Genomic DNA, 20,637 nt, shown 5'->3' with positions numbered 1-20,637 from the left:
AAAACACCACTTATAAATACAAAACATAGTATGCTATTTCTTTACAATCTTTTGACACAATAATGGCTCCATAACAATTTCATTCTTCCCCAAGCTTGCTCCAACACTGGACCAGGGTGCAAACACTACACTGTTCACAATTTCCCATGTGATTCAAATCGCTGTCTGATATCTGTATGATGTGTTGTCATTGTAGCAAACAAAAACATCTATCTAATATACAGAAAGGTAAAATGTGCAGGTGTGTGTTCAGGTGTGTTTGCATTTAAGTGCCTGTGAGTGTGTCTTCCTGCATGCATATATGTGAAAATCCATTCAAGCCTGCCTGCATGCATGTGTGTGTGCGCGCGTCCGCGTGGCTGAGTGCGTACATCTAGGAAACACCTCAGAAACAGCTAGCTGAATACAAGATGGAAAACACGAGCTGGATGTTTCTGCATGAAACCGTCTCCATTTTGCAGCGGTAGTCGGCGTGATTTCCATTCTGTCACTGTCTGTTTGTTACTGAAAATTTGCAGTGTAAATATTTTATGAACTGAGCTTTTCTGAAAATGACATCAATTACATTTTTCATTCCACATCCACCCCGTGACCCCCCTTTATTTTTAAACACCATCTTCTTCCAGACAGGAATAATTTATAGAAATTTTGTGACTCTTGAGTGATCTGGGGCGGCTAGAACGATCCTCAAAATTTAGTTCTCTTTAATGGTTTTGCGAAGCCCGACAGGTTCGATGAACTGACCTGCTTTAAAATGTCAACGCCTTGATTCTTCAACTGGGCTACAGAGATGACAGAACCTCAGATGATCCAGAGGTTCGCTCGACAGAGCAATTGCCAGATGTTTCATTCCACTACATCTGTCATTCATCACACATTAATCTACAAAACACAGCTGAACCTGTGAGCAGCTCTCAATCAGCGCAGTCATGACCTCCAGATCAAACAGTGTGTGTTTATCAGCTCACGACCAGCCAGTGAGATCAAACAGGACATTTCTGTGAATTGTACTATAATGTAGATCAGCAGAGTTTATGTAATGAGATCATGAAAGACAAAGTGAAAAAAACACTGTCTTGCTGTACAGGGCACTGAATCGTTCCTGTACAAGGGAGGGCTACCCCAATAACTCAGCACATTTATCAGTTAAATAAGCAGATACAGGTTCATGCAAATCTTGCTCTGGTTGCACTGTGGTTGCACTGTGACTTCCAGGACCATCCCATGAAGATCTACTCTCCTCCAGCAGAGACATGCAGGTCGGGTCTTTCCTCCAGCAGACATGTGCAGGTCGGGTCTCTCCTCCAGCAGACATGTGCAGGTCGGGTCTCTCCTCCAGCAGACATGTGCAGGTCGGGTCTCTCCTCCAGGGGAGACGTGGCACTGATGTGGGCATAGATTCCCCCTCCGCTGAGAATGCGGCTGTCTCATTAGCCCTGTTCATTACAGCACACACATTGGATTCCTTTAGGCCTGCTAAAAGCCCCCAGAACAGGAGGGGAGTTGAGTCCTGAAGCAGGGACCTGTGTGTTTGGTGTCCATGGGGAGAGACAGACACGTGGGGGTCCGTGTGTGGTGTGTCTTACGGAGTTGTTCAGTGTGTAGGCCACTGTCAATGTCCACATCAGCAATTATTATTGTTACTTTTTTATAAAAAGTTAATTACTCCCCATCAGGTGAGAGATACTGTGACAGATCATGCACCTCTCTATCTCTCTTTCTCTTTCTCTCACTCCCTCCCCCTCTGTTTCTCTCTTACTCCCCCCTCTCTCTCTGTCCTTTTCTATCTCTTTCTCCCCATCTCTTATTTTTCGTTTGCTACTCAACAATTCCCCCTGTATTTCAGCATCTTTCATACTATCTTTTCATCCCTCTCTCCCCCTCCCCCTCACTCTCTCTCTCTCACTCTCTCTCTCTCTCTCCGTCTCTCTTTATCTTTCATAAACATGTACACCAGACGTCTGCTCACCCGTCTGTCTCGTTTGTGGACACTTGATTCGGATCCAATGTTTTATGTAGCGTGATCGATGAGGATCTTTTGTAATCTGCTTTAAATGGATTGGGTCACTATTAAGGCAGGGCCGGGTCGATACGCTTCAGCCCGTGTGGAGCTGCAGAAGTGCCTGAACATTCAGACTCTGAAGCTGCTCTGGGTTCTTCCCATTTGGCCACTGATGTAACCAGTAATGAGGTTCAACGTGCACACAAGTGGCACCACACATTTGCAAGCTTCCCAGCTGCTGTGAACCCTAATACACTGCTAGTGACAGAAAAAAAGTTCTATTTGCCTGTGAGTCAGTAAAATCTGTTTCCTCCTCTCACACAAAACCAGAGGCACTATGTTTTACTACACACACATACACACACACACAGGTTAGGGACTTCAATAGTTCAATTTTCTCTTATGGTTACAGCGACCAAGTAGATCAAGGGCTGAATACGTTTTTGCCGCCTCATTTAATGAGGTTACATCCTGGTCCTCCACATTTAATGGGGTTACATCCTGGTCCTCCACATTTAATGGGGTTACATCCTGGTCCCCCTCTTAAGTCCTTGAGATCTGGGGATCTGCCCAATAAATAAAGCAAAAATGTGGGAAAGAATAAACCCAGTGCAGCCAGGAAAGACTCACCACATACCGACTCACCACATAGCGACTCACCACATATGTTCTGACTCACCACATACTGGCAGAATGGGGAGCAGGATGGACACTGGGACAGGGAGAAGTTCACTGGGATTTGAGGTAGAGAGAGCTCTGAGGTAGAGATGGGTAGGGTCTGAGGTCCAGGTAGGGTCTAAGGTAGAGAGAGGTAGGGTCTGAGGTGGAGGAAGGGTCTGAGGTAGAGAGACGTATGGTCTGAGGTAGAGAGAGGTATGGTCTGAGGTAGAGAGAGGTAGGGTCTAAGGTAGAGAGAGGTAGGGTCTGAGGTATAAGTGGGGTCTGAGGTAGAGAGACGTATGGTCTGAGGTAGAGGAAGGGTCTGAGGTAGAGAGAGGTAGGGTCTGAGGTAGAGAGAGGTATGGTCTGAGGTATAAGTGGGGTCTGAGGTAGAGAGATGTATGGTCTGAGGTAGAGGAAGGATCTGAGGTAGAGAGAGGTAGGGTCTGAGGTAGAGAGAGGTAGGGTCTGAGGTAGAGAGAGGTATGGTCTGAGGTATAAGTGGGGTCTGAGGTAGAGAGACGTATGGTCTGAGGTAGAGGAAGGGTCTGAGGTAGAGAGAGGTAGGGCCTGAGGTAGAGACGGGTAGGGATAGAGTGGTAGAGACAAGTATGGTCTGAGGTAGAGAGAGGTAGGGTCTGAGGTAGAGGAAGGGTCTGAGGTAGAGAGAGGTAGGGTCTGAGGTATAAGTGGGGCCTGAGGTATACACCAAGGAAAAGAGTGGTAAAGAATGAGGAAGATGTAAGAAATGAAGAAGACAGAGGAAGGTTCTGAGGATAAAAGGGTTAATACATCGGTTAGTCCAATTAAATCTGTGGAAATTGGAAAAAGGAAACAAATTTGCCGTATGTTTGAAGAGGACAGATGGAGGAGGAGATGATAGTTCAGGTGTGAGGCAGGTCCCCCTCCCTCACCGTCTCCACTGAGAAGCCATCAATCTGATAACGAGTCCTTGTGAGGAGGGGACAGGAATACAGACGGCGTGTGGCTCTCTAATTGATTGGACTCATCAATGATTTAAAAGGGCTGCCATACTAGGTCTCAGGTTACCAGTCAACATTTACTTTGACAAAGAAGTGAGCACTGGGATGTGTCAACGAGAAACCACACGTGATTTTAGTTCTTCAGTTCTTCAGTACTTCAGTACTCCAACAATCAAGGATCAGAATGTTTATCAAGAGTTAAACTACAGCCAACTAAAAACAAAAAGGGATGTGTGTGTGTGTGTGTGTGTGTGTGTGTGTGTGTGTGTGTGTGTGTGTGTGTGTGTGTGTGTGTGTGTGTGTGTGTGTATGTGTATGTGTATGTGTGTGTGTGTGTGTGCGCATTTCCCCATGGGCAAATTAACTACACAGAAAAGAATTGGTAGAGTTAAGAGGTAGATAAAAGTTTTAAGTTTTCCAAAACAGTCAAACATCCCCCATCGATCACAAAGACTCCAAAAGAGAAGACAGTGAGACACATGGCCCATTCTTGGTCAAAGCATGACAGATCTCCCTGGGGTCATGAATCTCCCCACAATCTCACACATGTCTCAATCTCACACATGTCTCAATCTCACACATGTCTAGACAGCATCCAAGATGCAGACGTCGAGCTCAGACTGAGAGGACAGCACAGTTTTTAAAGCCAAGCAGGACCTAATGTGTTAATCACTGGTACAGGGTGTGTGTGTGTGTGTGTGTGTGTGTGTGTGTGTGTGTGTGTGTGTGTGTGTGTGTGCATGCATGCGTGTGTGTGTGTGTGTGTGTGTGTGTGTGTGTGTGTGTGTGTGTGTGTGTGTGTGTGTGTGTGTGCATGTGTGTGCGTGTGTGTGTGTGTGTGTGTGTGTGTGTGTGTTCTATCCACTTTTTTCTAACTGCCCCTCTGGGCTTTCAGCATAATGTTTTGTCTGTATCAGTTTCAGAAACAGACAAAGTTTCCAGCCTTAATAGTTTCTGCTTAACGACTGTGAAATGCCAGCGAATATCGTTTATCTAATTAATTCTGTGCCACAGAGCTGTGTGTAATTTTAAGAAGAGGTGCCGCCCTGTTGCCCTGGTGAACGGCAGAGAGGAAGTATGATTGGCTCTGACACAAACACCCCCCACATAAAATCAGAACAATAGTAAAATGGGCGTCACCTTGTTTAATGAGGACAACAGGGAGCAAAGGGGTGTGGAATATTAATGACCTGCGTCCTGCTCATCACGACGGATACGCAGGTGCGGTCAGAGCCACCACACACACCAGAGGATAAACCCTCTGAAACCTGGAAACAGGCCAAGCAGAAGGGGAAATGGCTGAAGGCAAGCGAACACGACTACATCAGCGTGTGAAAGAGATGACCTCGCTGGTCAGGGTGATGACCTCGCTGGTCCAGGTCTTTTTATGAGTGTGGGATATTCACATTTTGGGCAGTTCGGTCTTATTGAACATGCACGTCTCAGGACGAGGAGGCTGATCCTCATCTGTGTGATGGTTATAGGGCCCGATTCCCACCCATGCCTGGTTCTGTGGTGGTCAGTCTCTGGTTTTGTGGTGGCCAGTCTCTGGTTCTGTGGTGGCCAGTCTCTGGTTCTGTGGTGGGCTAGTCTCTGGTTCTGTGGTGGGCTAGTATCTGGTTCTGTGGTGGGCTAGTCTCTGGTTCTGTGGTGGCCAGTCTCTGATTCTGTGGTGGGCTAGTCTCTGGTTCTGTGGTGGGCTAGTATCTGGTTCTGTGGTGGGCTAGTCTCTGGTTCTGTGGTGGCCAGTCTCTGGTTCTGTGGTGGCCAGTCTCTGGTTCTGTGGCGGGCTATTCTCTGGTTCTGTGGTGGCCAGTCTCTGGTTCTGTGGTGGCCAGTCTCTGGTTCTGTGGCGGCCAGTCTCTGGTTCTGTGGCGGGCTATTCTCTGGTTCTGTGGTGGCCAGTCTCTGGTTCTGTGGTGGCCAGTCTCTGGTTCTGTGGTGGGCTAGTATCTGGTTCTGTGGCGGGCTATTCTCTGGTTCTGTGGTGGCCAGTCTCTGGTTCTGTGGTGGCCAGTCTCTGGTTCTGTGGTGGCCAGTCTCTGGTTCTGTGGTGGGCTAGTATCTGGTTCTGTGGTGGGCTAGTCTCTGGTTCTGTGGTGGCCAGTCTCTGGTTCTGTGGTGGGCTAGTATCTGGTTCTGTGGTGGGCTAGTCTCTGGTTCTGTGGTGGCCAGTCTCTGGTTCTGTGGTGGGCTAGTATCTGGTTCTGTGGTGGGCTAGTATCTGGTTCTGTGGTGGGCTAGTCTCTGGTTCTGTGGTGGCCAGTCTCTGGTTCTGTGGTGGGCTAGTCTCTGGTTCTGTGGTGGGCTAGTCTCTGGTTCTGTGGTGGGCTAGTCTCTGGTTCTGTGGCGGGATATTCTCTGGTTCTGGTGGGCCAGCATCCTTTGCTCTAATGTGCCAATGTGCCAGTGCCATTTTCCATAATAAGAGAATCAACCTGGGCTCAGGAGGGTGACACGCTGCTCCTTAGTGTCTCATCTGGCTGGTGAACTACTGAGATCTGCATTGTTAGCAAAGACAAGAGAAGCTTTCTCCCAGCAGGCCTGCTCAGCGCAGACACCCCATCAAGTCTGCCTCAGACAGGCCATTCCGAGCTGGCGGGGTGATTGATGGGGTTCACACTTGGAACATTTCTACTATTTGCTTTATTGTTTCTTTTTTTCCTATTTTTCAGAAAAATGAAAACAGTATTTTTCTACAGTTATGCATCTTTTACACCCAACATCATCCACAGACCGTCTCACCACTGTAGCTGCTACTGCTGCCAAAGATCTGGTCCTGCTCTTAGGCAGCTCCAGAACTCAAACACTGACAGCTCCAGAACTCAAATGTTGAGTTCCAGAATTCAGACACAGACACAGTTCCAGAACACAGATGCTAACAGTTCCAGAACACAGATCCTGATAGTTCCAGACCACACCTCAATAAAACAGACCATATCAGAACACAACTCAAGAAAACAGTACCAAACACATTCCTCCCAGTTGATTTACATTTATGGCATTTGGCAGACCCACTTATCCAGAGCAACTTACATTTTTATCTCATTTTTTATACAAGTGAGCAATTGAGGGTTGAGGGCCTTGCTCAGGGGAACCTCAGTCATGGCCTCAGGTCTGGGAATCGAACCCACGACCCTCCGGTCACAAGACCAGTTCCCTAACCACTAGGTCATGACTGCCACTTTAATAAACAAAAAATTTAGTAAACAACCTCTAAGCACAACTGTACTTAAACTCTTTTAACCTCTTTGTGTCACATAATTTAGTTAATTAAATACTCAAATTCTTGTCAAATGAGTCACCAGGTAAGCACTTTGAAAGCTGTGAACTGAGTATAAAAGATGGTCAGTATAACGAAACACTGTTGGAGAGAAGTGTGAGATGGTTCTGACATGTGTCAACCTGCTCGACTTTGGGCCGAGGAAACAGAAGTGTCAGAGCTCTCACTCCAAAACCCTCTCACCAGTCTCCCAGGCCCAAACACTGAAGTCAGTCTTTGTGCCCAACTTTGCAGTGATATCTTCAGCAGTCTTGTGCAATAGTTCCTACATGAGGAAGCACAATTGCAGATAACAAGAGGGTGCGGGAGGCTCTCCAGCGGGTCGATCTTTGTCAGCAGATTTAAATGATTCCACTGCAGTGTGTGGTGTTCAAAGTCTGTGAGAAATTCAATGTTTCTAAAAGAAAAATGATTCAGTGAATTATATTTTCAACCTGAGAGTCGCTTGGCTCAGCATCTGCGGGAAACATGCAGCAGATCACATTTACAGCGAGGGCACACTGCGCTTTTATTTTACACACATGGTATTCAGGTCCAGTGGCCTCAGTGGCAATAAATGTATGAGAGAAAACACGTAAACATGGCAGGCACGCACGCACGCACATAGTGTTTAAACCCCAAATAAGAGCACAGCCTCTCCACAGTACACAACAGATCTGAGTCAGTACCGAGTCAGAACAACCAGAACCAGAACACCCTGTGCAGGGTAATAATTATAGTCTCAAATCCTCGCCATACGCATACAGCTTTCTGCCCTCTTTGCCTCTCTCCATCTTTACCTCTCTTTCTAAGACTAATCTGTCTATCCCCGTTCTTGCTATCATTCTATTCCTCTCTTTCTCTCCATCTGCCTTCTGTATTTTCTCCCTCCCTCTGATTTAAGAGGACACTCTGACAGGAGAGATGATCAAACGTGGGCCTGTTGTATTTGTTCAGGCAGGGCTGCATTATCACCTGTGCACACCACATCAGGGAGATTAAAGATGCTTCTGCTTTGAATATTCAGAGGTGACACACCCACCATCTCTAGTCCGGAGGGCATTTCGGAGCCTCTCTAACATCTCAGTTGTTTGCTGCAACCACTGTAGAATAAGCAGAATACAAAGTGTGATGTAGAGGGCGGTGTCTTCTCGTGATTGGTTGCAGAGACTATGAACCCTGATTTATGCTCACTTTATAATGAGTATTCAAATTTCCATTACGTTAACTCAGTTTTATATAGCCCTATACATCACATCAAATTGTTTTAGAGCATGATCAGATATTCAATCGTCTTCATAATGGCTGGAGTGAGGGACTACCGCCTCAGTAACAAGTCAGACGACAAAATCCAGATGTTGAATTAATGCTGAAAGATAACTGCCTGTCTATGGCTCAGCTTCCACATTCATCAGCACTACAGCTGATAGGGAGTTTTTCCTCACCACTGTCGCCTTTGGCTTGCTCATTAGGGATCTTGACCCATACAATTTTAAAGCTGCTTTGTGACAACATGTGTTGTGAAAAGTGCTATATAAATAAATTTGACTTGACTTGACTTGACAGCGATTCAAGTAGAAAATGATCATGACCAGAGAGCCACTGTCCTGCTAGTGTTGTAGCTTAGCTAACATTTCTCCAGTCACTAAAAAAAATCAACATTCATTCCTTCATTCATTCTACAATATGAAATCTGGGAGGTTAATTAAACGAAATTGTTATTTTCTTATCATATGAACATTTACACATACAGTTGTGGTCAAAAGTTTACATACACTTGTAAAAAACATAATGTTATGGCTGTCTTGAGTTTTCAATAAGTTCTACAACTCTTATTTTTCTGTGATAGAGTGATCGGAACACATACATGTTTGTCACAAAAAACAGTCATAAAATTTGGTTCTTTCATAAATTTATTATGGGTCTGCTGAAAATGTCACCAAATCTGCTGGGTCAAAAATATACATACAGCAACATTAGTATTTGGTTACATGTCCCTTGGCCATTTTCACGGCAACTAGGCGCTTTTGGTAGCCATCCACAAGCTCCTGGCAAGCTTCAGGTCGAATGTTTGACCACTCTTCTTGACAGAATTGGTGCAGTTCAGCTAAATGTGATGGTTTTCTTGCATGAACCTGTTTCTTTAGCACTGTCCACATGTTCTCAATGGGGTTTAAGTCAGGACTTTGGGAAGGCCATTCTAAAACCTTAATTCTAGCCTGGTTTAGCCATTCCTTTACCACTTTTGATGTGTGTTTTGGGTCATTGTCTTGTTGGAACACCCAACTGCGCCCAAGACCCAACCTTCGGGCTGATGGTTTTAAGTTTTCCTGCAGAATTTGGAGGTAATCCTCCTTCTTCATTATCCCATTTACTTTCTGCAAAGAACCAGTTCCACTGGCAGCAAAACATCCCCAGAGCATAATACTACCACCACCATGCTTGACAGTAGGCATGGTGTTCCTGGGATTAAAGGCCTCACCTTTTCTCCTCCAAACATATTGCTGGGTGTTGTGGCCAAACAGCTCAATTTTTGTTTCGTCTGACCAGAGAACTTTCCTCCAGAAGGTTTTATCTTTGTCCATGTGATCAGCAGCAAACTTCAGCCGAGTCTTAAGGTGCCTTTTCTGGAGCAAGGGCTTCTTTCTTGCACGGCAGCCTCTCAGTCCATGGCGATGTAAAACACGCTTGACTGTGGAGACTGACACCTGTGTTCCATCAGCTTCCAAATCCTTGCAGACCTGCTTCTTGGTGATTCTTGGTTGACTCTTGACCATCCTGACCAATCTCCTCTCGGCAGCATGTGATAGCTTGCGTTTTCTTCCTGATCGTGGCAGTGACACAACTGTTCCATGCACTTTGTACTTGCGTATAATTGTCTGCACAGTTGCTCTTGGGACCTGTAGCTGCTTTGAAATGGCTCCAAGTGACTTCCCTGACTTGTTCAAGTCAATAATTCGCTTTTTCAGATCCACACTGAGTTCCTTTGACTTTCCCATTGTAGCTTTTGTAGCTGAGTCTAATCACTGGGTCAAATGAGCCCTATTTAAATGGGCTCATGAGAAGTCAACAGCTGTAGTCAATCAGAATCACTTACAAGAAGTGAAGAGGCCATGACATGAAGCTAATTTGATTGACACAACTCGCTACATCACCAAAATTGACAAATTTTGTTGCTGTATGTATATTTTTGACCCAGCAGATTTGGTGACATTTTCAGCAGACCCATAATAAATTTATGAAAGAACCAAATTTTATGACTGTTTTTTGTGACAAACATGTATGTGTTCCGATCACTCTATCACAGAAAAATAAGAGTTGTAGAACTTATTGAAAACTCAAGACAGCCATAACATTATGTTTTTTACAAGTGTATGTAAACTTTTGACCACAACTGTATTCATAACATACGGCCTTTTACCAGGCATTGACAAAAATGTGTCTAATCCTCCTTTTAGTAGTGTGTGTGTGTGTGTGTGTGTGTGTGTGTTTGCACATGTGGGTGTTGGCACAAAATGTCTGAAAACATGATCTCATATAGAAACAGAGTGCACCTACAAACTTATCCAAAGTGTAAACATGTGCCTTTCCTTCTGCTATTTCCTCTTGCTAAAAGCCAACAGAGTGTGTTTCACACCCACCGTATGATCACATCCATGGCCCCATCAGACTAGTCACATTAGTGCACTCACACTAGTGTTGTTCACACATCAGTGGTGCAGTCACACTAATGTTGTACTCACATCAGTGGTGCAATCACACTAGTGTACTCACATCAGTGGTGTGGTCACACTAACGTTGTACTCACATCAGTGGTGCAGTCACGCTAGTGTTGTTCACACATCAGTGGTGCGTCACACTAGTGTACTCACATCAGTGGTGCGGTCACACTAGTGTACTCACATCAGTGGTGCGGTCACACTAATGTTGTACACACATCAGTGGTGCAGTCACACTAGTGTACTCACATCAGTGGTGCAGTCACACTAATGTTGTACACACATCAGTGGAGCAGTCACACTAGTGTACTCACATCAGTGGTGCAGTCACACTAGTGTACTCACATCAGTGGTGCAGTCACACTAATGTTGTACACACATCAGTGGAGCAGTCACACTAGTGTACTCACATCAGTGGTGCAGTCACACTAATGTTGTACACACATCAGTGGTGCAGTCACACTAGTGTACTCACGTCAGTGGTGGGGTCATACTAATGTTGTACTCACATCAGTGATGCAGTCACACTAATGTTGTACTGACATCAGTGGTGCGGTCACACTATTGTACTCACATCAGTGGTGCGGTCACACTAATGTTGTACTCACATCAGTGGTGCAATCACACTAGTATTGTACACACGTCAGTGGTGCAGTCACACTAGTATTGTGCAACCATCAGTGGTGCAGTCACACTAGTATTGTACACACGTCAGTGGTGCAGTCACACTAGTATTGTACACATGTCAGTGATGCAGTCACACTAGTATTGTGCAACCATCAGTGGTGCAGTCACACTAGTATTGTACACACGTCAGTGGTGCAATCTCACTAGTATTGTACACACGTCAGTGGTGGAATCTCACTAGTATTGTACACACGTCAGTGGTGCAGTCACACTAGTATTGTACACACGTACACAAGTGTGCTGAAAAACAAAAACACAGAGAAACATGACACATGATTTATGTTCCATACAGCAGAACCAGTTTAGTACGACTCTGGTGGTGTACCATGTGCCCTGAAAATATTTGGCCCAGGTGGACTCATGCATGTTCATGAAGCTTGTGGGATCAATCAGATGAGCACACATGCACAGATGTGACGTTCCTGTGCTCAGCCTTTATTCTCCTGAACCCTGTCTGCCTGGAGCCAAGCCTCAACACACACACACGCACACACACACACACAAACACACGCACACACACACTTACATACATACGGCCTACTTACGTACAGCTTACTGTGTGCATTCACACTACTCTGTCCTCTTGTTATTGTCTTGCATGTCTATGGATATGATACACAGCCTGATATGATAAAAGGTGCAAATTCCAGATTTTACCAGGCGAGAAATGAAATTCTTGCTTATTACAGGCATCTGTTCTCAGATCAGCAGAGGAAGCAAGTCTGCCACCCACACTAAGCAGCAGCTATCCATCTCAGGCTGATCACAGATAACTGCACTGCGCTTCAGTTAACTTACAAAACAAGGACGTGCTGTTGCATTACAACCTTCATAGTTTACACACCACAGTGATTCCTCTCAGAGAGAAGCAGTGAGGGGAGTGAGGGGAGTGAGTGAGGAGAGGCAGTGAGGGGAGTGAAGGGAGTGAAGGGAGGCAGTGAGGGGAGTGAGGGGAGTGAGGGGAGGCAGTGAGGGGAGTGAGGGGAGGCAGTGAGGGGAGTGAAGGGAGGCAGTGAGGGGAGTGAAGGGAGGCAGTGAGGGGAGTGAGGGGAGTGAAGGGAGGCAGTGAGGGGAGTGAAGGGAGTGAGGGGAGGCAGTGAGGGGAGTGAGGGGAGTGAAGGGAGGCAGTGAGGGAAGTGAGGGGAGTGAGGGGAGGCAGTGAGGGGAGTGAGGGGAGTGAAGGGAGGCAGTGAGGGGAGTGAGGGGAGTGAAGGGAGGCAGTGAGGGGAGTGAGGGGAGTGAAGTGAGGCAGTGAGGGGAGTGAGGGGAGTGAAGGGAGGCAGTGAGGGGAGTGAGGGGAGTGAGGGGAGGCAGTGAGGGGAGTGAGGGGAGGCAGTGAGGGGAGTGAGGGGAGTGAAGGGAGGCAGTGAGGGGAGTGAAGGGAGGCAGTGAGGGGAGTGAGGGGAGTGAGGGGAGGCAGTGAGGGGAGTGAGGGGAGTGAAGGGAGGCAGTGAGGGGAGTGAGGGGAGTGAAGGGAGGCAGTGAGGGGAGTGAAGGGAGGCAGTGAGGGGAGTGAGGGGAGTGAAGGGAGGCAGTGAGGGGAGTGAGGGGAGTGAGGGGAGGCAGTGAGGGGAGTGAAGGGAGTGAAGGGAGGCAGTGAGGGGAGTGAAGGGAGTGAAAGGAGGCAGTGAGGGGAGTGAGGGGAGTGAAGGGAGGCAGTGAGGGGAGTGAGGGGAGTGAAGGGAGTGAGGGGAGACAGTGAAGGGAGTGAGGGGAGGCAGTGAAGGGAGTGAGTGAGTGAATGAGGGGAGACAGTGAGGGACAGTAGGACACCGGTTCACTGGTACACACAGCACCAGTAAATACATCTCAGGATAGAGAGTCTTATCTCTCTGATGTGAACTGCCTTCTCTTGCTTACATGTTGGTCACAGTAAAACTAACAGTATATTCCTAAAGATCTTTGAAGTCTTTTTGACCTTGGTCATGTCTACACTTCCTGAAGATTGAGAAATAGCACTCTTAGTGATGCACAAGCACTTTCTAAACGTTGCCGCATCAGCAGACCGAGCATTTCTGTGATCATCTGATGTTGAACAGTTATCTGATGCTTCCAGCTGGTGTTTGTCTAGTACTCGTCTGATCAAAGTTTCACTCCATAAACTTAGTAAACACTTTAGTTGTACACACACACACACACACACAACACACACACACACACACACACACACACACACACACACACTCACACTCACACTCACACTCACACTCACACTCTTCTATTCTACACACACACATCATAGTGTAGATGTTCAGATGCTCATATAGATACAATGACCAATACTGGATTGAAATGTCCTGTATTTAATCTGCCCCTACACCGGAGCCAGAGCGAGCCCCGCCTCCCACAGGCGGGGCGTTGAGTGAGCGTGCTAGGTCCCCACCCACAACCCAGATGCTCGTGCCAGCTCAGTAAGAGGATCAGAGAGCATTGACCCATCTAGACAAGACATGGCCATGCAGCAGACGAGATAAGAGTCTCTCTGAGGTACTGACCTCATGGCGATGGCAGCAGACTGTCCTTCAACACCCACACTAGAGCATCAGTCACTACTAAACGGTGGGATTCATCCTGCACCATGGATCATCGACCTCCGTCTTATCTACGCCTGACTGTCAACAAATGGACACCTCTGGTCGGATGTGTTGCCCGCCTATGAACGTTTCCGTCTAACTTTAAGATAGACATGAGAACATGTCACTCGGACCAAAGCCCCATAAGAAGCAACGTTAGCAGCTGTACCACAGACAGCCCACAATGCAGCCGCATACCATAGTCAGCCCACACTGTACCCGTACCACAGCCAGCCCACACTGTATCCGTACCACAGTCAGCCCACACTGTATCCGTACCACAGCCAGCCCACACTGTATCCGTACCACAGTCAGCCCACACTGTATCCGTACCACAGCCAGCCCACACTGTACCCGTACCACAGCCAGCCCACACTGTACCCGTACCACAGTCAGCTCACACTGTACCCGTACCACAGTCAGCTCACACTGTATCCGTACCACAGCCAGCCCACACTGTACCCGTACCACAGTCAGCCCACACTGTATCCGTACCACAGTCAGCCCACATTGTATCCGTACCACAGTCAGCCCACACTGTATCCATACCACAGTCAGCCCACACTGTACCCGTACCACAGCCAGCCCACACTGTACCCGTACCACAGCCAGCCCACACTGTACCTGTACCACAGCCAGCCCACACTGTATCCGTACCACAGCCAGCCCACACTGTATCCGTACCACAGTCAGCCTGTAACCCACTGGGGTGCCACTTAAATGCATGTGACTCACTGTGTTTTATCACCAGGAATTCAAGGCCGGGCAACATTGCTACGCCTAATACAATGTCTACGGATATTTCAGGCAGGGAGAATTAATAAGTTTTAGGGCAAATAGACGCCCTCTGGGCTCTGAAGCAGAAGTGGGCCGGAGCATGCTGAGGTGAGTACCATTACACAAAACATTAAAAACTCAGAGAGAGAAAAAAGTACTGCCCCCTGGAGAGGCAGAGCCAGTGGAGAAAAGCCATTTACACCTGCCACTCATCTTCCTGCTGAACGGAATATCCTCCCTCTGGATAACCCCAGCCTCTCTCTGGATTACTCCAGCCTCTCTCTGGATTACTCCCTCATCTCTCTGGATTACTCCATCTTCTCTCTAGATAACTCCCTCATCTCTCTGGATTACTCCCTCATCTCTCTGGATTACTCCAGCCTCTCTCTGGATTACTCCAGCCTTTCTCTAGATGACTCCCTCATCTCTCTGGATTACTCCAGCCTCTCTCTGGATAACTCCATCTTCTCTCTGGATAACTCCCTCATCTCTCTAGATTACTCCAGCTTCTCTCTGGATAACTCCCTCATCTCTCTAGATAACTCCATCTTCTCTCTGGATAACTCCCTCATCTCTCTGGATAACTCCATCTTCTCTCTGGATAACTCCATCTTCTCTCTGGATAACTCCCTCATCTCTCTAGATTACTCCAGCTTCTCTCTGGATAACTCCCTCATCTCTCTGGATAACTCCCTCATCTCTCTGGATAACTCCCTCATCTCTCTGGATAACTCCAATTTCTCACAGGATTACTCCAGCTCCTCTCTTATCTGGATAATCCAGAAGTTGTAATCACTCTTTAAATACACTGCTATTACATCGCTCTTGAACTTTTTAATATTCATGATTTATATTCACCCCGATGAGCTGTCAGCATGAACTCTGAACTCACTAAACCTGCCAGCTCTTCTAAACCTCCCATGTAATCTTCTTGAATTTCAGGTTCAAGAGACTAGTATCCAGCTATCACACTCAGACCTTTGATTCTACCATTATTCACTAGTTTATCACATGGATAAATTTGCAATATGATTCCATGTCTCTTGTAACTTATTATGATAATTATTATTTTAAACAGTTATGTGAATTTCATTAACGGTTGTAACTCCAGTGTTTAGTGCTAGCGCCACCCGCAGGTGAAGTTGTGATCATGCTGGTTTCTGATTTCTCCTCATATCTTCGCAAGGATTCAACACCTCTCTGTTCTGCAGTCTCTCCTAGCCAAAATCACCCTACTGTAACAAATGCAATACATATACATGTGAATTGAATCGAATAGTCCCAGTTATTAATACGAATGGCTGACAGTAGAGTTCAATTTCTGTATTCCTTTTCCAGTGGTGCCATGACCCGGATTAACATCTGTGGATTTGTCAGCTTGGAGGGCAGCAGTGTGGCACAGAGAAGTCTGCACGGGCTGTTGGCTTCCACACTTCAAGACGTGTCTTACAGACAGCGCTTGGACCGTAAGCCACAATGGTGTGACAGAGCTGCACAGCCCATTCTGGGTCCACTGGACTCAGCTGCAGCACCATCCAATTAGAGCAAATTTGCTAAGTTAGTCATCCTCAAGTGCTGATTTAACCTGCTGAAATCACACGTTACCTTGTTACTCATAACACACCTTCATTCCTTTATTTCTAATAATACACTAAACTGTAGGGAGTGTTTAATGCAAGATTACACATTCACACCAATTAATTAAACAAAACCTGTGCCCAAATATCAAACTTAGAGCTATGAACAAGCACTGACAGAAACACTCCATTATCTTCCAGCATGTGACTCATCTAAAACACCCCGGCCATTATCAACAGGAGTCTAAAGGATCTATCATCTAAAGCATGCTGTGTGTCCGGGCTGCAGCACTGGAGTTGTGAAAAGCAGCTACAGTTCTGTTTCTCTGCACTCTCCTGGCCTTCTCAAAATAAGACTGCAAAACGCATTTGCAATGTTCTCCTTCCAAGCTTTTCCGAAGCCATCCGAGACCTCTTGTATAATTGACTTGGTTGTTTGTCTGCTCTGTATTGGTTGATTCTCTGCTCTGTATTGGTGTTTATGTAAATGTGCCCTGGGAGGTGCACATACACACACTGCAGTGTGGAGTGGAGAGCATAACTGAGCAAAATGGAGGCTGAACACCGCCACACAGTGAGCAGCACAGGAGAGTGTGGTCCTCAAATCCAAACAGAAGGTGAGTCAGCAAACTAAGAGTGGAGTTGCCAAATGATGGGGAGATACGTAAAATCCTGAGGATCTGACAGGGAGATCATTAAAACCATGAGAATCTGACAGGGAGATCCTTAAAGCCCTGAGGATCTGACAGGGAGATACTTAAAGCCCTGAGGATCTGAAGGGGGATCCTTAAAGCCCTGAGGATCTGATGGGGAGATCCTTAAAGTTCTGAGGATCTGATGGGGAGATAATTAAAACCCTGAGGACCTGACATTGAGATCCTTAAAAGCCATAAGGACCTGACAGGCATATTCTTAAAGCCCTGAGGATCTGGCGAAGATCCTTTACGCCATGAGAATCTGAGGGCCAGATGTGAGGACCAGATCTGAGGGCCAGATGTGAGGACCAGATCTGAGGGCCAGATGTGATGACCAGATCTGATGGCTAGATGTGAGCTCACAGATGTTTAGTGCCTCAGTGTCATTACTGCATTAGAGAGACCACTGGTGGTTAGAGTAGTGAAGCATATCAGACCAGCCACATGGATACGCCAGCGTTGCCTTAATCAGTGAGACCTTGCTGAAGATGTCGGCTCGCGTCTCTTCATTCAACTAGTCCACCCATTACAGCTGTATTTGCATGGTAACAGAAAGATAAGACAAGCAAAACGAACAGAAAGAGCTTGTGTTCGTGTTTGCCTTGCTAGCCAGCTGCTTCCAGGCTCAGAAGAAAACACACTGAGCGGAAAACAAGACGGAAAGATATTTTTCTCCTCCTTTTGATGAGGCAGACACGGTTAAGTCTGTCATCTAGTGAGGCTCAAACCGGGCCCGCGAGGCCGTGGTGTTTCACAGAACTGTCTGTTCTTCTGAAGGCCTGCAGGAGCCTGACGCCCATTCTCTCCGCACACACAACTACTGCGAGCAGGAAGCTGTTTTCAAGTGGAATTTTGGAGCCATTACATTCCATAAATAACAGAGGCGCAAGTGGGTCTGTTAGTCCTTTATGGGCCTCCTGCTTAAGTGCAGACGCTTGGAGTGCAGATGCTGTTGATGGTGGAGAATGAGGACTGTGTGTGTGTGTGTGTGTGTGTGTGTGTGTGTGTGTGTGGGGGGGGGGGGGGGGGGGGGGGTTGTTAATATGACACCGATGTTGCAGAGCAGCAGAGATTGGGAAGGGCACACGGGATCTGTGACATTACACAACCCTGCGAGATTACACAGGCTGTGAGATTACACTTTACCCTGAGATTACACAGGCTGTGAGATTACACTTTACTTTGAGATTATACAGGCTGTGAGATTATACTTTACTGTGAGATTATACAGGCTGTGAGATTATACTTTACTGTGAGATTACAGGGCACACTCTCGGCCTGCATCTCATCACAGTCGGGCGATCAGCGTGCGGCGCATTGTGGCCATGCAGCACTATCTACACTTGCTCCGGGGAACGGGACACATTAATCTGCCAGCTCCACCCTCACAAGAGTCGTCTCCTCCAGCCAATTACCCCGGCTTGGTCCTCCTGGGAGAGGGCAGATAGGAGGTGAGAGATCGCACAGACCTGGGAGCTACACGATCACCTCAGCCCTCCAAAAATACAATCCTCATGCAGCCAGAAGAGCAACATGATAGGGAAAAAGTAAATAATATATATCACAAACAACCTAATCAAAACACACACACACACACACACACACACACACACACACACACACACACACACACACACACACACACACTTCCCCAAGGATGAAGAGCTCTGCCCAAGTTTCTGTGTCTTGCCTCTTACTTATATACGCACTGCATGTCAAAATTGCTTTGAGGCACACAAGATTTCCAGAGAAAACAGGACATTTCATAAATATGTTTCCTTTCCAGCGACAAACTGCTCACACTGTACACAGTGTTATTTTGTTCTATGAGTTCATGTATATTTTTGTTCTATGATTGAAAGGTTACAGATGGTTGTCCTGAACATTGCAATTTCTAAATACCATTCATATCTCTGTTGGTTCATACCAGCCAATGATTTGACATCCACATTTCTATTGGTCCATACCAGCCAATGATTTGACATCCACATCTCTATTGGTCCATACCAGCCAATGATTTAATATCCACATCTCTGCTGGTCCAAACCGGAATGAATGCATCTCCCAGTGGGGTGGAGGTGACGCGCATACAAAACTACTCGCTTATCAGAATGCTGTACGGTCACCTTCAGTGTTTTTACTGGGAAAAGCTGCTCTGAGCTGGTAAACAGACAGACAACAGACCTCATAGGAGACAGACAGAGTGGGTCCTGTTGGCATGAGTGAGGAGACCCCATAAACAGCACAAGAGACAGAGAGACAGACAGACAGAGAGAGAGAGAGACAGAGAGAGAGAGAGAGAGACATCAGTGACACTTCTTCTGAAATCGTAAAACAGGACGCTCTGTTTTGACCATGTGTTATGTACGAGATCATCTCTATGACGAGGGTGTCCTGCAGCGGACTGAGGCCAGTATTGATATTCAATTCACCACCATAAATAATCCACATTAATCAAGGCAATGATAAGAGGGACTTTCACGGCAAGCTGGTCATGCTGGTATGATGAGACACAGATTAACATGAAGAAGGTCAAAGACTGTGATTGGATCAGGTAGCGACCCCAGGGGGGCAACATCTACACAGCATCAGTGGAGTATAATTCATTCCAGGTCACCCACATGGCCTTAATGACTGCGCTAATAGTGCTGAGCCCTTATATCGCTCACTCGTTCAATCCTACATCATCTCCAGCAGACTGTTCCATCAATTACCGCCACCACAAGCAAAGCTCAGATCAGACGGATGTAACACCGTCATCAGACGCCCGAGGAGTCCCAAGCTGTGAGAACCTCTCAACGATGCCTCCTGGAATAGACGAGCGACATGCACATGTATATTACCCCATATTACCCCCTTATTACCCCCACGGTGCTCCTGTTACGCCCCGCGATGGCCAACGTTTCCAGACACTACTGAGGTTTGGTGTATGTCACAGCAGTCTCCTTACTCAAACCCCACAGCAGAACACCAGAGGATGCGATCGGCACACGCGTGTGCGCACACCACACACAAGATGGTTGCGTGAGACCCAGGTGAGAGTTTCACAGCTGACAGAACACACCAAAGACGCATTCTGGTGGGAGCCGGGGGGGGGGGGGGGGGGGGGGGGGGAGGGCGCAGCTGAGAAACACTGCTCACCCGAGAAAGGCATAAGGAGGAAATTCAGGCATCAGGTTCGTCCATGTGTGGGCTCCATGAACAAGAAACATATCCGGACACAGTCTGGGGTCGTGGGGGGTTTATTCCCCATTACTGATGTAACACTGCATTGAAATGCATGAGGAGGGGTGAGTGTTCACAGCACAGCGAAGGAGGTGGTCACTGTCCGCTCAGCATCTGTCCACCACGAAGACATCAGTACACTATTGACTCCTGTGATTTACCTCCCAAGGAGAGCAGTTATGACTGCATTAGTGAGATGGCAATAAAGATGACAGAGGTGTGTGTGTGTGTGTGTGTGTGTGTGTGTGTGTGTGTGTGTGTGTGTGTGTGTGTGTGTGTGTGTGGTGTGTGTGTGTGTGTGTGTGTGTGTGCATGTGTTAGTGTTTTCCAGAAGGATTGTGTGTGGTTTCAATGGCATTAGTATGACTGTCACTTTGCCTTTTGCCATGAAAAGAGAATGAGAAACAGTCGGTGAGAGAGAAAGAGAGAGAGAGAGAGAGAGAGAGAGAGAGAAGAGAGAGAGAGAGAGGGAGGAAG

General features: G+C 47.0%; 1 protein-coding gene across 1 annotated transcript in view; it reads right to left on the bottom strand.

The window, feature by feature from the left end:
* Positions 1–2,702, bottom strand: part of LOC143527390 (cytosolic carboxypeptidase 4-like) — a 42,139-nt gene extending 39,437 nt beyond the window's left edge. Inside the window, exon 1 of the mRNA XM_077022579.1 lies at positions 2,682–2,702. Within this exon, the coding sequence (XP_076878694.1) occupies positions 2,682–2,686 (5 nt within the window). The 5' untranslated portion in view covers positions 2,687–2,702. The remainder of the gene's footprint in view (positions 1–2,681) is intronic.
* Between the last annotated feature and the right edge of the window lie 17,935 nt (positions 2,703–20,637).

This window comes from Brachyhypopomus gauderio, chromosome 11, assembly GCF_052324685.1.
Source record: "Brachyhypopomus gauderio isolate BG-103 chromosome 11, BGAUD_0.2, whole genome shotgun sequence".
In the NCBI taxonomy this organism is placed as follows: Eukaryota; Metazoa; Chordata; class Actinopteri; order Gymnotiformes; family Hypopomidae; genus Brachyhypopomus; species Brachyhypopomus gauderio.
The sequence above is the reverse complement of the archived record's forward strand: the minus strand, read 5'-3'. Positions and strand labels throughout refer to the sequence as shown.